Source organism: Mesoplodon bidens (genome assembly GCF_964165515.1).
Source record: "Mesoplodon bidens genome assembly, contig: HAP1_SCAFFOLD_1677, whole genome shotgun sequence".
Taxonomy (NCBI): Eukaryota; Metazoa; Chordata; class Mammalia; order Artiodactyla; family Ziphiidae; genus Mesoplodon; species Mesoplodon bidens.
The window spans coordinates 1-19593 of record NW_027671171.1 but is presented as its reverse complement, the minus strand read 5'-3'; the positions used below and the strand labels follow the sequence as shown (position 1 = coordinate 19593).

Below are 19593 nucleotides of genomic sequence, written 5' to 3'. Positions count from 1 at the left end.
GCCTGAGGGGATGGGCACTCAGCGGTCCCGTCTCTGAGCAGGCTATATCCACGTGACACAGAGTTTCTGCATTCTGGCTGTCCTTTGGGGCCTGATCTCTGTGAGCTTTCTGGTCATGTCCTGCATCCCTTCACTGTCTGACCCTGGACGCGGCCCCATTGTCTCGACCTTCATGGCCTTTGCCGCAGGTAAGGACTCCGGGCTGCGCTTGGGGCGCTGGGCCCTGGTGAGTTTTTGCGGAGGGGCTGAGCCATGCCTCTTGTCTCCGTCCCCAGCCCTCTCCCTGCTAGTGGCCATGGTGGTCTACACTATCGAGCGGTGGAAGCAGCCTGGACACTCCCAGATCCAGTCCTTCTTCTCCTGGTCCTTCTACCTGGGCTGGGTTTCAACTGTCCTCTTTCTCTGTGCAGGTGACCGCTGCCCTGGGGAGTGCCAGGGGTGGATAGGGGCCCAGCTGGGGGCTCTGAGGGAGCAGGGCAAGAGCAAGGGTCTAACTTCTCTCTGCCAACCCAGGTGGCCTGAGTCTGGGAGCTCACTACAGGGCCCACCGGCCTGGCTATGAGGCCATGTGAACCACAGGATGGCTTTGGCACTCCATTCTTTGAAGGCATCATCAGGAACCATGAAAATGGCTGGCTCTCCTTCCTGCCCTGACTCCCAGCGTCTGCCAGCTCTTTCCTTTGTGTCTTCATTCATTCAACAAAAATTTGCTGGGATCTGGTTATTCCGAGGTTAATGCTGCCACAACAGAAGCCGACGACACTGCAGCTCCACGGCGGATGACCCTGGGCACCCAGAGAGGAGTCAATCCTGCTACTGCCCTGCCCTAGAGATGCTCCCACCAGAGTGGGAACCAGTGTGAGCTCGGGCATGGCCCCAGGGCCCTTGTCTCTCCATCCTTTATCTCTTTTCTTCCCTTTGTCTTTCTCCCTTTAGCTCTTTTCTTTTGTTCCTTCTGATTTTGTCACCCTTCCCTTCACCCTTAGTGTGCCTTGCTCATTTCATTAATAAATTCACTCTTGGGACTTCCCTGGTGGTCCAGAGGTTAAGAATCCGTGCTTCCACTGCAGGGACACGGGTTCAATCCCTAGTCAGGGAACTAAGAACCCGCAAGACGCGGGGTGCAGCCAAAAAAACAGAAAAAGAACAAATTCACTCTTTCAGCTGGCTTTCCTTTCTGCTGGGCCTCCCACTGGGGATGCTGAGGTGAGTCAGATCAGGCCCTGCCCGCCAGGGGCTCCAAGTCCGGTGGGGGCAGGCAGAGCCCAGGGCGGGTAATGGCAGGAAGACTGGCTGTGTCTGGAGGAGGGGTGCGTTGTGGAGGTGAGCTTTCTGGGGAGACGGTGTTTAGGAACTTCTCCAGGGCCGAGGGAAGGTAATGCAGGCAGAGGGACCCTAAGGTGAAGGCGTGGAGAGGCTGGGGGCTCTCAGAGGGTGGAGAATAGTGCTTTGTGGTCCACTGTAGAGTGTGAGGGTGAGGGGAAATCAGGATGGAGAGGGGGGTAGGAGGCAGCGCCTATAGCCCAGCAGTTGACCGTCTCTTGAGGGTGATGGGGAGCTAAGGGTGTGAGCAGGGGAGGGACAGCGTCTGGTCTGGGTGCCAGAAAGCTCCTTCTGGGGCCCATGGGGGAGGCTTGAAGGGGAGAGAAGAGCTTGTCAATCCAACAGGTGGGACATGAGACAGGACAAGGGTGCCCTGGGGCCAGGGCATGAGAGGGAAAGGAGGAAAGGAGCCAGAAAGTTTCAGGGGGTGGGAGGAACTGGACTCAGGGATCCAAGGGCTTTGTAGGGTGAGGGGCAAGAAGAGGGCAAGGATAGTGCCCAGGGGTGTGGTCCAACTAACCGGATGGGATGATGGTGTCCTCCCTGGTTTGGTGGAAGATGCTGAGATCAATGGGGATGTGGTTGAGTGTCAGGGTCTGGGAGATGGTCAGAAGCAGGTGAGGACTTGGGCTGGAGATGCAGTTTGGGATGCTCTCAGAGCATCAGTGGTCACTGGAGCTCACCTGGTAAGAAGATGCAGAATGGAGTTCCCCAGGAGAGCCGGCCTTGAGAAGTGCAGGGGGGAGGAGGGGCAGGAGGCTGCATGGGGGCCTGGGAGGGCACAGAGAGCTGGGGACCAGGACATCTTGTGGGGTCAAGGGAAGAGCAGTTTCTAGAAGGATATGGGCTACCATGTCATGGCCCTCAGGGTCCCCCAGACTTGCCATCTGACTCTGAGCTGTCAGTTTGCCAGAAGAGCTGCTTCTGTGTGTGTGTGTGTGTGTGTGTGTGTGTGTATGGGTGGGTGGGCGGTTATCTCTTTAAATGGCCACTAGAAAGGGGGTTCTGGAACTCCTGCTACCTCACAAAGACCCAGTCTCCCTTCCCCCACCCTCTGGGCTCTGTCTGAGAAGCCCTGGGAGCTGTGGGTGAGTCATTTAGGTGGGTGTGTGGTGGGGAAGGCAAGGGACAGGCCAAAGCCATGTCCACTGGGGGATGGACATCTCTGGTAAGGCAGAGGTTCCTAAGCAGTGATGCCTGAGGGGGCAGGTGGTCTTGGGTCTGGGAGGGGCCTGAGGGGGGTGATCCCAGAAGCAGGGGCACCAGGCAGGGGTGCAGGGGTACCCATCTGGGATATGGAGGGACATGCAGGAGGGGGTCTCAGGGACGTGGGGGTGGGAGGAGGGTTGGCCAGTCCTGCATTTGTGGTCCTTGGCAGCAGCCTCCCTGGCATGGGGGTGAAGCGGAGCCTTCAAAGTGGGGGCACCTTGCTGGGCTCCTTTGCCAACATCCTCACCATTCTGTCCATGGCCACCAACTACTGGATCCGCTACTCTGGGGGCCACACTGGCCTGTGGCAGGAGTGTAGCAGGGGCACCTGCTCCAACATCCCCTGCCAGAGTGAGGCCCGGCCGCCCAGCTGTCAGACCCTCCCCCCACCCTACTGGACAGACAGCCCCCCAGCCCTGACCACAGCTGGCCCCGTCTCCTGACACCACAGCCCGGCACATCCTGCGGTGCCCCCGCCCCCAGCCCTTCCACTTCAGCCTGAGATCCGGCTGCCCCTCTGTGACCAGGCCACCAGGAACCCCAACTCGGGGACCTGCCTCCCTGTTGCAACCTTAACCGCCGCTCACGACGTAACTTCCAGGTCCCCATGCAGAACCCTGACTGCTCCCAGCTCGGAGCCGGCGGATGGGGGGTGGTGGCCAGGAGCGGCGCCAGCGGGGCTGATGCGGCCCGCTCTCCCCAGCCATGCCAGCGGTGACCGGGGCGTGCATGGTGCTGGCGGCGGGCTGCAGCATCGTGGGCTTGGTGATGGGGCTGCGGATTCTGTGCCAGGAGGGCGACTCGCGGGGCCGGACCACGAGTGCCATCTTCCTCCTCTGCGGTGAGATGGCATAGGGTGGGCCTGGTAGCTGGAGGAGGTAGGGGCCAAGGGGTCGCGCGCGACTAGAGGCACCAGGAAAAGAGCCAGAGACCCGGGGCGGGCGGGGGGAGGTTCGGGGGGGACCAGGCCTCGAGGGGGAGGAGCTAAAGAAGCGGGGTCAGGGGCGGGGCCAGGGAGATGGGGTAGAGCAGGGACGGGAGTGCGGGCAAGAAGGGCGTGGTCTGGTGCGGTGGGCGCGGTCAGGGTGGGGCCTGGGTGCAGCCCGCTGGCCACCCTCACCTGGCGGGTGGGCGGGGTCCAGGTCTGCTGCTGCTGATCGCCATGACAGGCTACACAGTGAAGAATGCACGGAAAAACGACGTCTTCTTCTCCTGGTCCTATTTTTCGGGGTGGCTGGCTTTACCCTTCTCTGTTCTCGCGGGTAACCTGGATAACGGAAGAGGGTGGAGAGGAGACTGCCCCGAGGACCCCCCCCTCCCTGCAGAGACTCCTCAGCTGTCCTCCCAGGCAACCCCCCAGTGACCTCCCAGGGACTCCCGAACACACTCCACTCTGGGCTCCCGCGGACCCAACAGAAACGCCCTTGGAGCCCCAAACCCCAGTCCCCGGGGCCCTCCCGGCCATCCGCCCTAGGACTCACCCTCCTCCACCCGCCCTCCGTTCCCTTCCCGCCAGGCTTCTGCTTTCTGCTGGCGGACATGATCATGCAGAGCACGGATGCCATCAGTGGATTCCCCGTGTGCTTATGACCGCAGCTGCCTGGGGCAGAATAAAGGAACTGCTTCCATTGCCGCGGCTCCACGTGCCTTTCTGGGGGACCTGAGGACGCGGACACGGGGGTACCTGGAGGCTCAGGGAGGAAGTAAGGACACGAACCTATAGGGAACGTGGAGACATGGGGGGACACGGGAACGGAGATTCGGACATGGACAGGACAAGGGTTTTGATGGGAACAGGGACAGGGGGTAGTGGGGTCCCTGCTCGTGGAGAGGATGTAGGGACACAGACATGGAGGAAAAGTGGAGACAGGGACGGAGGAGGACGGATATGGGGGAACGTAGAGGCACGATCATAGAAGGGATGAGGAACACGGGCATGGAGAGAATGGGGGGACTCGGACACATAGGCACCGCGACTCGGAGAGGCGAGTAAGAGGTGGGGAACTAGAGGAGCGGGCTAATCCTATGGCACTGGGAAAAGCTTAGGACGACTGGTTGCAACTCCCCCCTGGCAGCGCTTCCCTCCCCCGCAAGACCTTTCCCCTAGTTCTCGGCCACGACCCCTTCACAGAGCAGTTTTCCCCTTCCCCTCCGGGTTCCGCCTCCCTCCCCAGGATCCTCTCCCCATTGGCCTGCATCCGCCTGCCGCACCGCCCTCCCCTCTGGTCTCCTGATTGGTCCTCTGTCGGGGCGGGGAGGCGGGCACCGCAGCGGTTGACTGGCTGGTAGCGCGGGGCGCCGGCGCAGAGAAGGACAGAGGGCGGGGCGTCCGGGCCGTGAGGCCGACGGTGAGGACTGACCCGGCGGGTCGCCGCGGAGGGAAGATGGCGGAGCTGCGCGCGCTTGTGGCTGTCAAGAGGGTCATCGACTTCGCCGTGAAGGTGACCGGGCCCCCCTCTCCCTCCTCCCTGAGCCCCGCGGCCGTATACTTCTGGGGTCAAGAGCGCACACTGTATGAGGGTCTTCTGGTACCTCTGATCGCTGCAGCTCTTCCCTCAAACGTCAAAGTCACACCTGAGGGCAAAGATCAAGAACTGAGAGGTTCTGACGCCCGATCCCTCTTCATTCAAACCCAGCCCTTCTGGGTCATGACCCCGTTCCCCTTCCGCCAGTTCTGTACTCACTCTCTTGAGAATTGTGTGCAGGGCGAGTGACCTTCTATTTCTTACCTGCTGGAGGAGCCATGCTTCCTGTTTAACACACGCAGAAACTGAGGCACAGAGGGGTCACTCAGCTGGGAAGGGGCACAGCCGGGATTCCTATCCAGGTCCCTCTGACTCCTCATCCCAACTAGCGCTTTGCACACAATCCAGGCTTTCACCCACTCGGCTGCTTTGCACACTCAATTGACTGTTCAGCACAGAAAAAGTGCTGTTATGGAGGTCCTATGGGAACCCAGACGTTATCACAGCCCCAGGGCAAGTGAGGAGACTCTAGCTGGGAAGGGAGAAGTGTGTTTGCTAGAGATGAAAACCACTCTGACAAGTTGGTGGTATAGCTTACAACCTCCATGAGAGGGGTGGAGGGCAGGGTCTCTGAGGGCCTGACTTGTCCCCAGACAGAAGCTGGTCCAGACAGAGGTAAATCAGACACAGTCCCTCAAGCCACTTTGTCTCAATAGTTGGCCTAAACCAGACTGAAGGCAGTGACTGTCCATCCATGTATGTCCCCACCCCGCAATGCGCATCAGACTAGGAGTCCACCTCTGTGTCCCCAGCATTGCCCAGTACAGGGCCTGGAGGCCTGACCCTAGCATGAAAACTTAAGCAGTCATTAACAACTCACATTTAGTGGGTCCTTACTATGCACTAGGCAGCGTTCTGGGTCCTTGATGGAGATGAACCTATTCAGTCCTTTCAGTACCGTCTAGATTTTTTTTTTTTTTTTTTTTTGGCCATGCTGCGTGCCTTGTGGGATCTTAGTTCCCCAACTAGAGATTGAATCCTGGCCAGGGCAGTGAAAGTGCAGAGTCTTAACGACTGGGAAAAAAAACAGCCAGGGAATTCCCCTGTTTAGATATGATTAATCCTATTGGACAGGTGAGGACACAGGCCTGTGGAGGTTCTGTTAGCTGCCGGATCACCCGGCTAGGCAGCCGCAGTCAGGTCAAAATGCAACCACAGCCACTTGGCCTAATGACAGCTCTGGCAGCGTGTGGCAGGGGGGTTGCTTGTTTGGGGGACAAGCTCGTCTTGGGGTCCTGGGACCCGGTTCTTCTGGTTTCCTTCCCACTCTGACTGTCCCTTTGGGCTCCCATAGCCTCCCTCTGCCCCAGCCCTGGGCCCTGGCCTGAGATGTCTGGGGTCATGTCTGTCTCCCCCGCCAGACAGGCTCACATTACACTCAGCTCTGGGTCCCAGCATTGCCCAGCCCAGGACCTGGCCCACGGGTGCCTCTGGCGTTTGTACCAAATGGGGAAGTGTGAACTCGTCCTTTTTTGCAGTGTTGGCAGGGCCTGCCCCTTCCACAGTGCCCCAGGGCATCTCCCTGGATGTGTCTGAAACAAGTGATTCAAACGCTGCTAACTACCTAATCACCACCCCGGGCGCCACCCCAGCCCTCCTTCCCTCGTCTCCCGCAGCCGGTGGTTTCTCAGCCCCGCCCCCCGCCCCCCCAGCCCTCTCCATCTCTCTGCCCTGCTCCCTCTTCGGCAGCAGTTCAGGCTTCATCTTCTTCTACCTGAACCCTCACCGCTGTCTCCTCCTCTTTCCCCAGTCTCTCCCCTCCAGTCCATCCCCTCCCAGCCTGCGTGGGGGGGGGCTTCCTGCCCCCAGGGCTGACCATGCCCCTCCCCTCATCCCGCCACTCCCAGCACCCTGAGGACAAAGTCCCAGCCCCTCCGCCAGGTGCTCGAGCCCCTTCGTGGTCCAGCCCTGGCCCCCTGGCCCTCCGTCACCCCTTCATGGCGCAGCCCTGGCGCCCTGGCCCTCCGTCACCCCTTCGCGGTCCAGCCCTGGCCCCTGGCCCTCCGTCACCCCTCTGTGCCTCCCAGCGGCTCATACTTGACTGACAGACCCGGCTGCTGCTTGCCTTGGGCCTTTGCCCCCGCTGTGCCCTCTGCCTGGGTGCCCTTCCAGATCCCCCTCCCCCCTCTGCTTCTCATCTCCTTTGTCCTGCCTGACTCTGATCCCACTGATTGTAATAGGGTGCAGGGATTCTCTGGCATCACCACGTCCAGGAAGCGCCCCCCCCCGCCCCGCCCCATCCCATCCCCTCAGGCTACCCTGATGTGTCCTTGGGCGCTCCTGCAGCCCCCTGGGCTTGCGTCTCAGCCCTTCCCACACTGGATTGAGATCCTCTGTTTGCCCAGTTGTCACCCCCTGACCCAGACTGGCAGCTCCTTTCGGGTGGGGGGGTGTGTGCAAGGTCTGACCCAACTCTGTGTTCCCAGGATTGCTTCCTCACTCCCTTCCAGACTTTCCTCAAAAGTCACCTTGTCGGGCTTCCCTGGTGGTCCAGTGGTTGAGAGTCCGCCTGCCGATGCAGGGGACGCGGGTTCGTGCCCCGGTCCGGGAGGATCCCACGTGCCGCGGAGCGGCTGGGCCCGTGAGCCATGGCCGCTGAGCCTGTGCGTCCAGAGCCTGTGCTCCGCAACGGGAGAGGCCACAACAGTGAGAGGCCCGCGTACCGCAAAAAAAAAAAAAAAAAAAGTCACCTTGTCTATGAGGCCTTCCATGGTCACCTGCTTGGTCTCTCTGTGCCTGAGTTGACCCATCTAGCAAATGAGGATGGCGGTGGCAGTAACCAACGTCCTGGGCTGTCCGGACGGTTAAATGAGTTAACGCCTATAAAGCCCTTGGAGGTTGCCTGCCTGCCTGTTTCTTTCTTTTCTTCTTTCATTTTTTCTTTTGGCAGTGCTGTGTGGCATGTGGCCAACCAGGGGTTGAACCCATGCTCCTCCACCCCCCAGCAGTAGAAGCACGGGGTCTTAACCACCAGGGAAGTCCCCTCTGGCTGTTTCTGTTGAGAGTTAATTTGTTACACCTTACAGAGAAAGCCTGGAAGCTTCACTGAATCATCTCCCTCAATTTATAAAACATCATTATTTAAAAAAAAAAAAGGTTCGTCACTGATTTTTCAGGCCAACCATAGTTTCCCGACTTACGTAATTTAACTAAACCGTGTTTCTGAAGCTTGAAATCAACTCAGGCTTCAAAGGTCTTCCACGGAGAAGGTGAGCTGGCACGGGTCCCTGGTGCTGGAGAGCTCGCATCCCTTCCTCCTTGGGGGTCAGGGTTCTGGGGCTGAGAGTCCTGCCAGGGCCGGAGCAGGCTTGAGGCCCTCTCTTGGGCCCCCTGGCTTCCCAGTGAGGGCTTATACTCATGGGCTGCTTTCCTATTTATAAAGGGGAAACTCCTATCTTGGATTTTATTTTTTTCATGAAAGACAGGACTTTGGCCTGTTAGTTTCCATGCTGTTTAGTAAGTGTTCGATGAACGGACAGGTGCAGGTTTTAATGCATTACTCTTGTGAGCAAATTCTCATTCATTCATCCGACAAATATTTCCAGTGCATCCACCACATGCCAGGCACCGTTCTAGGCCTTGGGGATATGGTGGTCATGACCAAAATGCCCCTAAATCCCTGTCCTCATGGAGTTGACGTTCTGCTGGGGAGAAGACAGCTAATCAGTACAGCATACGTCATATGGCAGGCGTGCTCCAGAAAGAAACAGAGGAAGGGGGTGGGGAGAGTTAGGAGGGATGCAGTTTGAGGAAGATGACCACCACGGAAGGAGGTGAGGGGTGGAGCCAGGGGCGTTTCTGGGAAGTTCTGGGGAAATCCTGGGTGACATGCGCAGCCCAGGTTCTAGTGAAAAAAAAAAAAAAAAACATGGACTCAGTGCATGGTGTTTGCTCCATGGCTTTTTCTGTAAAGTGCATTTATTAAGTTCTGGGGTTTGAGTCTTACTGTTGGTGCTAAGGTGACTTTTTCAAAATGAAGTAACAGTGATAGAAAGTGACAGTTGTCCTTTTCCTTTTTCTCCTCCTCCTTTTAATGTTACCGGTCCCTGAGGTACAGCCAGACTGGGGGACCCCTGCCTGAATCCCACAGTCCCATCTCAGTTCTGTCCCGTGGATGGGAGGAACAGCCACATCCTTCAGCCCCAGAGAAACAGGCGCAGGGAGATAGTCCCAGAGAGAGAGAGTCCCTGCTGTCAGCCCAGGTCTGCTCCGGCCAAGGAGAAGAAGGAGGTCAGGTCCTGAGCCAGACTGTGCAGGCTCCCAAGCCAGGCTTCTCTGACAATCTCTCTCTCAGGCTAGAGCCAAATTCAGCATCCTCCCCCACTGTACTGATGTACCCACCAGAAACCCACGCGTCCTGCTAGACTCTTCCCTCTCCTCCCGCAGCACCCTGTCCGTTTCACCTCCACGGACCTCTCCAGTCCACCCACTTCCACATGTGGATGGACTGTCCGAGTCACTGTCATCTCTTACTTCGGTGACCAACAGCTGCCCAGCTGTTTCCCCACTTCCACTCTTGCCATTTTTCCAGTTTTCTACACCAAGATACAGAACGACCCTGTACAAACTTCAGTTGGATCCACTCACCTCTTTACCTTTCCTTGTTGTTCTTTGGATCAAGACCCAGCTCCCCGGCATGGCCTGCTGGGCCCTGCACAGTTGAATTCGTTTCCTATTGCTGCTGTAACTAGTTACCATAAACTTAGTGGCTCACAACAACAGATTTATTCTCTTACAGTTCTGGAGGTCAGAAGTCTGAAATGAGTCCACTGGGCTAAGATCAAGGTGTCAGCAGGGCTGCATGGCTTCCGGAGGCTCAAGAAGAGAATCCGTTTCCTGGCCTTTTCCAGCTTCTGGAGGCCACCTGCGTCCCTTGGCTTGTGGCCCCTTCTTATGTCTTCGATCAGCAGTCTAGCGTTTGCTCTCTTGGACCTTGATGCTCTCTCACCTCCCTCTTTCACTTGTAAGGACCCTTGTGATTACTTTGGGCCCACCTGGATAATCCAGGATAATCTCCCTCTCTCAAAATCCTAAACTTAATCACTTTTGCAAAGCCCCTTTTGCCATGTAGGTGACAGTCACAGGTTCCGGGGATTAGGATGTGGGCACCCTGAGGATCTGTTATTGTGCCTGTCACCCCGGTTCAGCCCCTGCCAGCTTCTCTGACAGCACACTGTGTTCCCCTGGCCACACCAGCCTCCTGGGACTCCTCAAACCTCAGGGCTTTTGCACATGCTCCCCCCCACCCCCAGCACTTTCCCTCACACTTCACCTACTCGATGCCCGTTCCTCTTTCAGGTTCAGCTCAAGTGCCACTGCGTCAGGGAAGCCTTCCCTGATAGCCTCCAACATTAGACTGGGTCGGGCCCCGATCATGCTGTCTCACAGCTCCTGGACTCCCCTTCAGGAATTGTCAGGTGGTACAGCAGGGGACTCGAGTGCTTGGGGCACAGAGCACTGCTGACTGGCCGTGTGACTTTGGGACAGGTACTTCCGTTCGGAGCATCAGTTTCCTCGTCTGCCCACAGGGACAGCGACAGCTCCTCTTTCACGGGGCCGTTGCCAGGATCGATGAGTTAGGATGCGTGTGATTGCTTAGAACAGGGCTCCTGCGAGATGCTTCTGCAGTGGCCAATACTGTCATCCCTGTTTGCTACCAAGAGGATCGTGGGGGGAACAGTGGCCCCCCTGGGCTATGAAGTTCCTCATCCATGGAACCTGTGACTCTTACCTTCTTTGGAGATAGGGTCTTTGCAGATGCGATTGAGTTAAGGATTTTTTTTTTTTTTTTTTTTGGCTGCACCTTGTGGGTTGGGGGATCTTAGTTCCCCAACCAGGGACCAAACCCAGGGCCCTGGCAGTGGAAGCGCGGAGTCCTAACCACTGCACCGCCAGGGAAGTCCCGACTGAGTTCAGGATCTTGAGATGGGGAGGTTCTCCTGGATTCCCCAGGTGGGCCCTAGATGCCATCTCAAGAGTCCTTATAAGAGAGGAGTCGAGTTTCGTCTCTCTCTCTCTCTCTCTCTCTCTCTCTCTCTCTCTCTCTCTCTCTCTCTCTCTCTCTCACACACACACACACACACACACACACACACACACACACACACACACACACACACACACACACACACACACACACACACACACACACACACACACACACACACACACACACACACACACACACACACACACACACACACACACACACACACACGGCTGCACGAAGATGGAGCACAGAGCTGAGGGTGAAGTGATGCCACCCCAAGCCAAGGAATGCTGGCAGCCCCTCCAAGTTGAAGAAGCCAAGGAATAGATTCTCCCCTTGAGCCTCCCGAGGGACCGCAGCCCTGCCGACACCTTGATTTCACAGCGAAACCTATTTTGGCCTTCTGGCCTCCAGAAGTGTGAGACGGTAAGCCACCAAGCTTGTGGTCATTTGTCACAGCAGCCTTGGGAAACTAACAGAAGCAGTAGTTAGTTGTTCCTGCCATGCCCCACTGTGCCAGACCAGGAGCTCCCGGGCCAGCAGACCTGTCTGCCTTGCACACGGTGGTGCCTAGGAATCCAGCGCAGGGCCAGTGTTCAGTGAAGACTCACCATGTGAGGAAGGGAATAGACGAGGTTTCCTTGCCCTTGACCTTAGCCTGTTTGGCAGAGAGAGGCTTTCAATGCTAGTGTTTTTCAGACTAGATCTTAACCATGTGTCGGTCAGGAAAACCATGTGGCAGGCTGGCATTTAAAAAAAAAGAACAGAAAATGTCAGGGTATGGTGTATAATGGAAGGGTTAGAATCGATCAGCGAACCTTACATTGCCTTGGTATTTACGTTTATGTATAAATGTGTGTTGTGCATTCATAATACACTTGGGGATATTGTAACATGTACCTCTCGCAGTGGGTTATGGTAAAGAAAAATTTGAGAAACACTCTTTCGGGCCCGAGGAGCAGCCACAGAGCAGGACGAGCATGGCAGACGTCCCTGGTGCTCAGCGAATGTCTGAGTGAGAAGGTGACCTCCACCCGTCTGTGAATTCTAACGCTCCCTGTCCCTGGAGCTGTGGGACCCTGGACAAGGCCCTGCCCCTTTCCAGATCCCTGTGGTCCCCGTCCAGCCTGCGCGAGGCTTGGTGTCTCGGCCACCGCCCCCCTCCCGACCCCCACCTTCTCGCCCGCTTCCCCCTGACCGTGCCACCTCCCCTCCTGGCTGAGCAGATCCGGGTGAAGTCCGACGGGACGGGTGTGGTCACGGATGGCGTGAAGCACTCCATGAACCCCTTCTGCGAGATCGCCGTGGAGGAGGCCGTACGGCTCAAGGAGAAGAAGCTGGTGAAGGAAGTCATTGCTGTCAGCTGCGGGCCTACCCAGTGCCAGGTGCTCGGGGGACTGGGGAGGGGCTGGGACCCCAAGTCCCGGGTCTAAGGGAAGAGGGACTGGGGCCTGGACTCCTGGGTCTGAGGGAGGAGGGCTGGAGACTGGGCTCCTGGGTCCCCCTAGGGCTAGAAGCCAAGTCAAGCCCCTTCTCTGCTCCGCAGGAGACCATCCGCACTGCTCTGGCCATGGGTGCAGACCGAGGCATCCACGTGGAGGTGCCGGCTGCAGAGGTGGATCGCCTGGGTCCCCTGCAGGTGGCCCGGGTCCTGGCCAAGCTGGCAGAGAAGGAGAAGGTGGACCTGGTGCTGCTGGGGAAGCAGGTAGGCGACAGAATCGTGACTCAAACTGGCTGAAGCCAAAAAGCAATCATCAGGTTATGTAACGAGCTTCAGGCACAGCTTGATCCAGTCCCACGTGCTCTACACTCCTCTCCTCTGTCTTGGCTTCACTCTGTGTATCTCCAGGCTCACATCCCACCAGCCTAACAAACCCAAGAGAAAGATAAGAACCTCTTTCCCAAGGGCTCCAGCAAAGCTTCTATAGCTGGTACTTCACTGGTCCAGCTGGAGTCATGTGCCCATCCCTGAACCAATCACTGGGGTCAGGGATAAAGCATTCTCATTGGCCCAGATGCCATTCATCTAGTTCCCTAGTGTGACTGGCATAGGGTTTGGCTAGAGGGAGGCCTCTGGAGTATTTAGACAGCGGGCAAAGATTTGGCATCTGGGATGCCAGGTGCCCTCATGTACTCCTGGACGAGTGACTGCCTATCCCGGGGCCCAAGTGAGGGGATGGGATCATTCTAGACCAGGAGTCAGCAAACTGTGGTCCATGGCCACCACTGATTTTATAAATAAAGTTTTATTGAAACGCTACTGCGTTTGTTTACATAGACACTTATTGTCTACGGCTGCTCGTGCACTGTAGCAGCAGAGCTGAGTGACTGTGACAGAGACCTTATGATATTTACTACCTGGCCCATTAGAGAAAACATTTGCCACCCTGCATTCTAGAGAAAGGCCCAAATGGTACGTGAGAAGCTCCATCATTGTACAGTCTTCTCTCTTTCCCCACTCAGGCCATCGATGATGATTGTAACCAGACAGGGCAGATGACAGCCGGATTTCTGGACTGGCCACAGGTGAGGCCGGAGTGGGGAGCATCTGCTGCAGGCCAGGCCTGGGGGCTCAGAACACAGCCACCCTGTCCTTGCCCTTCTGGAGGGAGGCAGGTGTAAAGCAGGATGGCTACTCCAGTGGGCAGGAAGGAGGGGCGCACAGCCAGGACACCAGGCCACATCTGGGCCTTCACATGCCGCTTCCCCAGCCTGCTGCTCCTCAACCACACCACTCAGCCCTGCCTCAGGGCCTTTGCACTGACTGTTCCCTCAGCCTGGAACAGGGTTCTCTCAGATCTCCTCAGGGCTTTTCACTCCCCACCAGGTCTCTCCTCAGATATCACCTCTTCAGAGAGGCCTGCCTTGCCCACTGTCTATGAAAGTACTCACGCCCCCTCCCCAACCCCACAGTTCCCATTCCAGTCCAATAGAAATGCAAGCGACATGGGTCATTTAAAGCTTTTCATAGCTACATTAAAAAAGTTAAAAAGGCCAAATTCATTTTAATCCTATATTATTTCACATAATATATCGATAATACTATTTCAACATGTCATCAACAGAAAAAAATATTGAGCTGGGAATTCCCTGGCAGTCCAGTGGTTAAGACTGTGCTTTCACTACCGAGGGCCCAGGTTCAATCCTGGTTGGGGAAATAAGATCCCACAAGCCGCGTGGTGTGGCCGAAAAAGAAAAAACGAAAAAAAAAATTGAGTTATTTTACATTCTTTTGGCTTTTGGTACGAGGTCACGAAAACCAGTGTGTATTTTATATTTACAGCACATCTCAATTCACATGCTCAATTTCCATAAGAAATACTTAGATTCCTAATACTCACTGTTGAAAAAGTAGATTCACGCGTCCAACTTGTTCCAAACAGACTTAAAACGTTTTCCAATAACTGCATCAAGTATCCTTTTTTGTTTGTTTTTTTAACAGCTTTATTGAGATAAAACTGACCTGTACAATAAACTGCACACGTGTAAAGTGTACAGTTAGGTAAGCTTTGACATGTGTTACACACCTATGAAACCATCACCACGATCATGATAATGGATCTTGCTTATTGGTTTTAAAATGTAAATTAATGAAATAAAATGAAAAATTCCGTCCCTCCCTCGATGGAACTAACCACATTTCACATGCTCAGAAGCCACATGTGGCTGGTGGCCACTGTGAATTTACTTGGTTACCAGTGGTCTTCATTGCAGGATAAATGCCCCCAAAAGCTGGGTCCTTGTCACTTGTGTTCATGGTGCATCCCCAGAGCCGGGCTCATGGGACATTCCAACTAAGACCTGAAAGATTTGTCCAGTGAATAAGTGAACGGAGAGAACAGGTTGGTTAGACAGAGAGGGTGTAGGTCACCTCAGGAAATGGTGGTTCAGGACAGAAGGGCAGAGGAGCCTTGGGCCAGAGGGTGGGTGCTGAGGGGGCCCCAGAGGATGTTTCGAGGATCAAGGTACACAGGAGGCTCTGTTGTTGGCTCAACAGAGGGACCTCAAAGGAAGCTCTTAGGGACAGAAAGGTGGGTAAGTGCCACCATGACATGGAGCCTGGAAGCAGGCTGGACACATTTTTGAGCCTCTCTCTGCCTCAGTTTTCCTCATCTGTAAAACGGGGATAATAGCACTTACCTCATAGAGTTCCTGTGAGGATCTGATGACTTAAAACAGTCGCTTAGGGCTTCCCTGGTGGCGCAGTGGTTGAGAGTCCGCCTGCCGGTGCAGGGGACGCGGGTTCGTTCCCCGGTCCGGGAGGATCCCACATGCCGTGGAGCGGCTGGGCCCGTGAACCGTGGCTGCTGAGCCTGTGCTCCGCAAGGGGAGAGGCCACAACAGTGAGAGGACCGCGTACCGCAAAAAAAAAAAAAAAAAAAAAACCAACAGTCGCTTAGAACAGTGCCCCAAACTCCATACATGTTCATTATCATTAAGGAAGGGAGATCCAACGGGCAGGTTCAGGACATTAGGACCTACACCCTGGGTCCCAGGAAAGATCCTCCCCTGGATATTTGAGTTCCCTTCTTGTGGCTTCCTCCTGTTTTTGAGCTTGATGTCTGTAGGTCACCTTGCGGAACTCTCCCACTTCTGTTCTCCTTCATTGGCTCATCCGTGTTCTGTGCACTCAGCAGTGGCCTGCTCTGTGCCCGCACTGGGTTTAACCTCACCTGTGCTCCCCCAACGCTGTCCCTCCCCAGGGCACATTTGCCTCCCAGGTGACGATGGAAGGAGACAAGGTGAAAGTGGAGCGGGAGATCGATGGGGGCCTGGAGACCCTGCGCCTGAAGCTGCCTGCCGTGGTGACCGCTGACCTGCGGCTCAACGAACCCCGCTACGCCACGTTACCCAACATCATGGTGAGTGCTTGGCAGATGGGCCACTGGGGGCCCGGGGGTGGGTGAGTGCTGCAGGCCCAGTGCCTCCCTGGTGGTCAGGTGGGAGGAGAGAGGACCCAAGGGACGTCTCCTCCAAAGGAAGGGGTCACCCGGTCAGTTTGACCAACGGAGCGGGTTCACTGAATCATTTCTGCCAATAGTGAGGCTTCGGGGTTGGGGGGTGCGGGTGGCTGTTTTGGCGAACAGGGAGGTTTTGCTGGTTACCTCAGCCAATAGAAAGGCTTCACTGGACTCTAGGAAGGGTTCCCCTGTCACTCCAACCAATGGGAAAAGTTCACTGTGTGCTCTTAGCCAAATAAGGAGGATTCATTAAGTCATCTTGGTTTGTCAGGGAAGGTTCCCCCCGGTAGGAGGGCATCATTGAGGCCATCATGGCTAACAGGAAGAGTTCACTGTTCATCATGGCTCTAGAATGGGTTCATTGGGTCATCTCAGCCAATAGGAAGGATTCAATGTACCATCTCAGGCAATACGGAGGGTTTAGTGTGTCATCTCAGCCAACAGCGTTTAATGTGTCATCTCAGCCAATAGGGTGAGTTCAGTGTGTCATCTCAGCCAAAATGGAGAGTTCGGTGTGTCATCTCAACTGACAGGGGGCGTTCAGTATGTCATTTCATCCAACAAGGAGGGTTCATTGAGTCATCTCAGCCAATAGGTGAGTTCAAGTGAGTCATCTCAGCCAGTAGCAAGGTTTCAGTGTGTCATCCTAGGCAGTAGGGAGGGTTCAGTGAGTCATCATCTCAGCCAACAGGGAGAGTACAATTGGTCATCTTGGCCAAAAGTCTATTGAGTTATTATTGCCAGAAGAATGACTTTGCCAGTCCGCTCCAGCCAGTGAAGGACTTCCCACGGCGGTTGACTAAAGGTGGGCTCCCGCGATAGGAGGGCTCCCCAGGGCATCCCAGCCAGCAGGAATTGTCCACACCAGGTGTGGCCCTGTAAGAGGTCACGTGTGCCCTGGCCGGTAGGCAGGTCCAGAAGGGTTCAGCCAAATGGGAGTGGTTCTGCAGACATGGCACCCATGGAAGGGGGCTGCAGGAGTGTGGGCAGGGGCTTGGGCAGCCCTGTGAACCGTGGGCCTCCCATGTGCAGAAAGCCAAGAAGAAGAAGATCGAAGTCATCAAGGCTGGGGACCTGGGCGTGGACCTGACCTCCAAGCTCTCCGTGATTAGCGTGGAAGACCCACCCCAGCGCACGGCCGGTGTCAAGGTGGAGACCACAGAGGACCTGGTGGCCAAGCTGAAGGAGATTGGGCGCATTTGAGCCCTTTCCCTGAAACCCGGCAATAAAACCTTGACTCTTGCGGCGTCTGTCTTTGTTAACTCATTCCCCAGAAACCCATTCTTTGATTCATTCAACAAACATTTACTTAAGTCTCCTGTGTGCCAGGTCCTGTGCTGGGTGAGGCTGGGGAGCCAGGGGAGTCACATCCGGCCCCTGCCTGTGAGGAGCTTCCATGGTGAAGGGGGCACAGACAGTGGTGCCAGGCCCTTGTTGAGACTTGGGACCCAAGAGGGAATGAGGCCGGAAGGTCTGGTCCTGGTTGGGGAGACAGACAAGCAGCAGACAATGAAAACCTAGTGTGAGGATGAAGAGCGGGGTCCTGGAGTCAGACATAGTGATTTTAGACCCTCACTCTCACACTTACCAGCTGTGAGATCTTGAGCGAGTTACTTCCCGTCTCTGATCTTCAGTTTCCTCATGTGGACGATCGAAATAGTAAGAACTTGGCGTAGTGGTTGGGGGCCTGGGGTCTAGAGCCCAAGGCCCTGGGTTCATCTCCCAGCCTGGCCAGTCGCTGGCTCTGAGAGGACCTTTGGCAGGTTCCTATTCTCTGAGCCTGGGTTTCTTCCTCCATCGGGTGGAGTTAGTAATAATACCCATTTTCTGGTTGTCTGTCATGGCATGACAGACCTCTCCACAACTTGGTGGCTTAAACCAAAAATCATTTATTTTGCTTGTACATCTGAAATTTGGACAGGGCTTGGCGAGGACAGCTTGCCTCTCTTCCATGTAGCATCAGTCTGGGTGGCTCAAATGGCGTGTCCAGGATGCCTCCGTCATGTGCCTGGCAAGCTGGCTGGGGATGTTGACTTGAGCTGGCTGTTGGCCAGGGACCATGATTGCTCTCCACTGGGATGACTGAGCTTCCTCACATCATGGCAGCTGGGTCCCAGCAGGGGTACCCTATAATGCGGGAAGTGGAGTATGCCAGTCTGTCAAGGCCTAGATGCAGAAACTAGCACAGGGCCACTTGTGCTGTGCTCTCTTGGTCTGACAGTCACAGAGCCGACCTAGATCCAAGGGAGGGGGAGATAGACCCTATTTCTTAGTAGGAGGAGGGTTGAATTTGTAACCTTTTTTTTTTTTGCGGTACGCGGGCCTCTCACTGCTGTGGCCTCTCCCGTTGCGGAGCACAGGCTCCGGACGCGCAGGCTCAGCGGCCATGGCTCACGGGCCCAGCCGCTCCGCGGCATGTGGGATCTTCCCGGACCAGGGCATGAACCCATGTCCCCTGCATCGGCAGGCGGACTCTCAACCACTGCGCCACCAGGGAAGCCCTGTAACCATTTTTAAGCTATAAAGCCTACCCCATGGTTTTTTTTTTTTTTTTTTTTTAAATCTATTTATTTCTTTATTTGGCTGCGCCAGGTCTTAGTTGTGGCACACGGGATCTAGTTCCCTGACCAGGGATCGAACCTGGGCCCCCTGCACTGGGGGCACGGAGTCAACCACTGGACCACCAGGGAAGTCCTCCCATGGGGTTCTGAAGGGTAATTAATGTAGCATCTTCAGAACCATATCTGATATGCAGAAAATGCTTACTCTGTATTATAACCATTACTAGCATAGGGTGGTAGGGAAAGCTTTCAGGAGGAGTGAGCAGCCTGACCATTGTGGACCAAGCTCTTCCCTCTGGCTATGCAACCTCCAGCAGGTCCCTTGATGTCTCTGAGCTGTAGTATCCTTGTTTGTAAACACCCAGCTCAGAGCATTTGGAAGTGTTCAGCCTAATGCCCGGGAAGAATTTCGCACAGTTCCTGGACCACAGCAAATGGGTAATTATTATTTTGGTTCTTGATAAGGTGAGACTTGAAGGACAAGTTGTGGTTAAGCCAGGTTGGAGGTGGTGGGGGAGTGAGCCAGAGCTCTCAGGCAAAGGAGACTGTCCTGGCCAAGGCTGGGAGGGGAGAGATGGCCTAAGAATGGCAGGGTGTTCAAAGAGGAAGTGCTGGAGGGGGAAAGGAGTGGGTGGGTCTAGGCCATGCAGGGCCTGGAAGTTCTGATGAGGAACTTGGTTGTCTTCCAAGGCCAGGTGCTGGGGAGCCACGGGAGGGGCTGTGAGGGATGAGGGGGCCGCTCTGGGGGTAGAAAGACTCAAGGACCATCTGGGGGGCCATGGACTGGAGGGAGGAGGCTAGGCAAGTGGACAGAGGAAGTCAAGGCCTGTGCTGGGGTCTGGCTGGTAGAAAGAGAAAGGCATGGAGCAGAGAGATTCAGGGGGCAGGAGGGGTGGGATCCAGAGACTGACAGCAGTGAGGGGAAGGAACAAGGGAGGAAGGCTCCCAGCATCCCTCTAGATGGCAGAGCCGCACTGGAGATGGAGAATGCAGGAGGGTGGGGTTAGAGGGAGGACTCTAAGTTT

At 55.8% G+C, this 19593-nt stretch overlaps 3 protein-coding genes across 3 annotated transcripts; all 3 read left to right on the top strand.

The window, feature by feature from the left end:
- Positions 1-43: 43 nt before the first annotated feature.
- LOC308611730 (protein NKG7-like) lies at positions 44-1020 on the top strand (the record flags this gene model as incomplete). The annotated part of the gene is made up of 3 exons (XM_081260402.1): positions 44-188; positions 276-410; positions 514-1020. Coding segments are annotated over 3 exons (339 nt in total), but the record flags the coding sequence as incomplete, so codon positions are not given.
- Positions 1021-2714: 1694 nt separating this feature from the next.
- Positions 2715-4122, top strand: LOC308611729 (claudin domain-containing protein 2-like; the record flags this gene model as incomplete). The annotated part of the gene is made up of 4 exons (XM_081260401.1): positions 2715-2883; positions 3236-3373; positions 3675-3794; positions 4049-4122. The coding sequence occupies 4 exons, from the start codon at positions 2715-2717 to the stop codon at positions 4120-4122; spliced, it is 501 nt and encodes a 166-aa protein (XP_081116527.1).
- Positions 4123-4847: 725 nt separating this feature from the next.
- Positions 4848-17250, top strand: LOC308611728 (electron transfer flavoprotein subunit beta). The gene is made up of 6 exons (XM_081260400.1): positions 4848-4973; positions 12273-12431; positions 12593-12751; positions 13510-13572; positions 15750-15908; positions 17040-17250. The coding sequence occupies exons 1-6, from the start codon at positions 4917-4919 to the stop codon at positions 17208-17210; spliced, it is 768 nt and encodes a 255-aa protein (XP_081116526.1). The 5' UTR covers positions 4848-4916; the 3' UTR covers positions 17211-17250.
- Positions 17251-19593: the final 2343 nt, after the last annotated feature.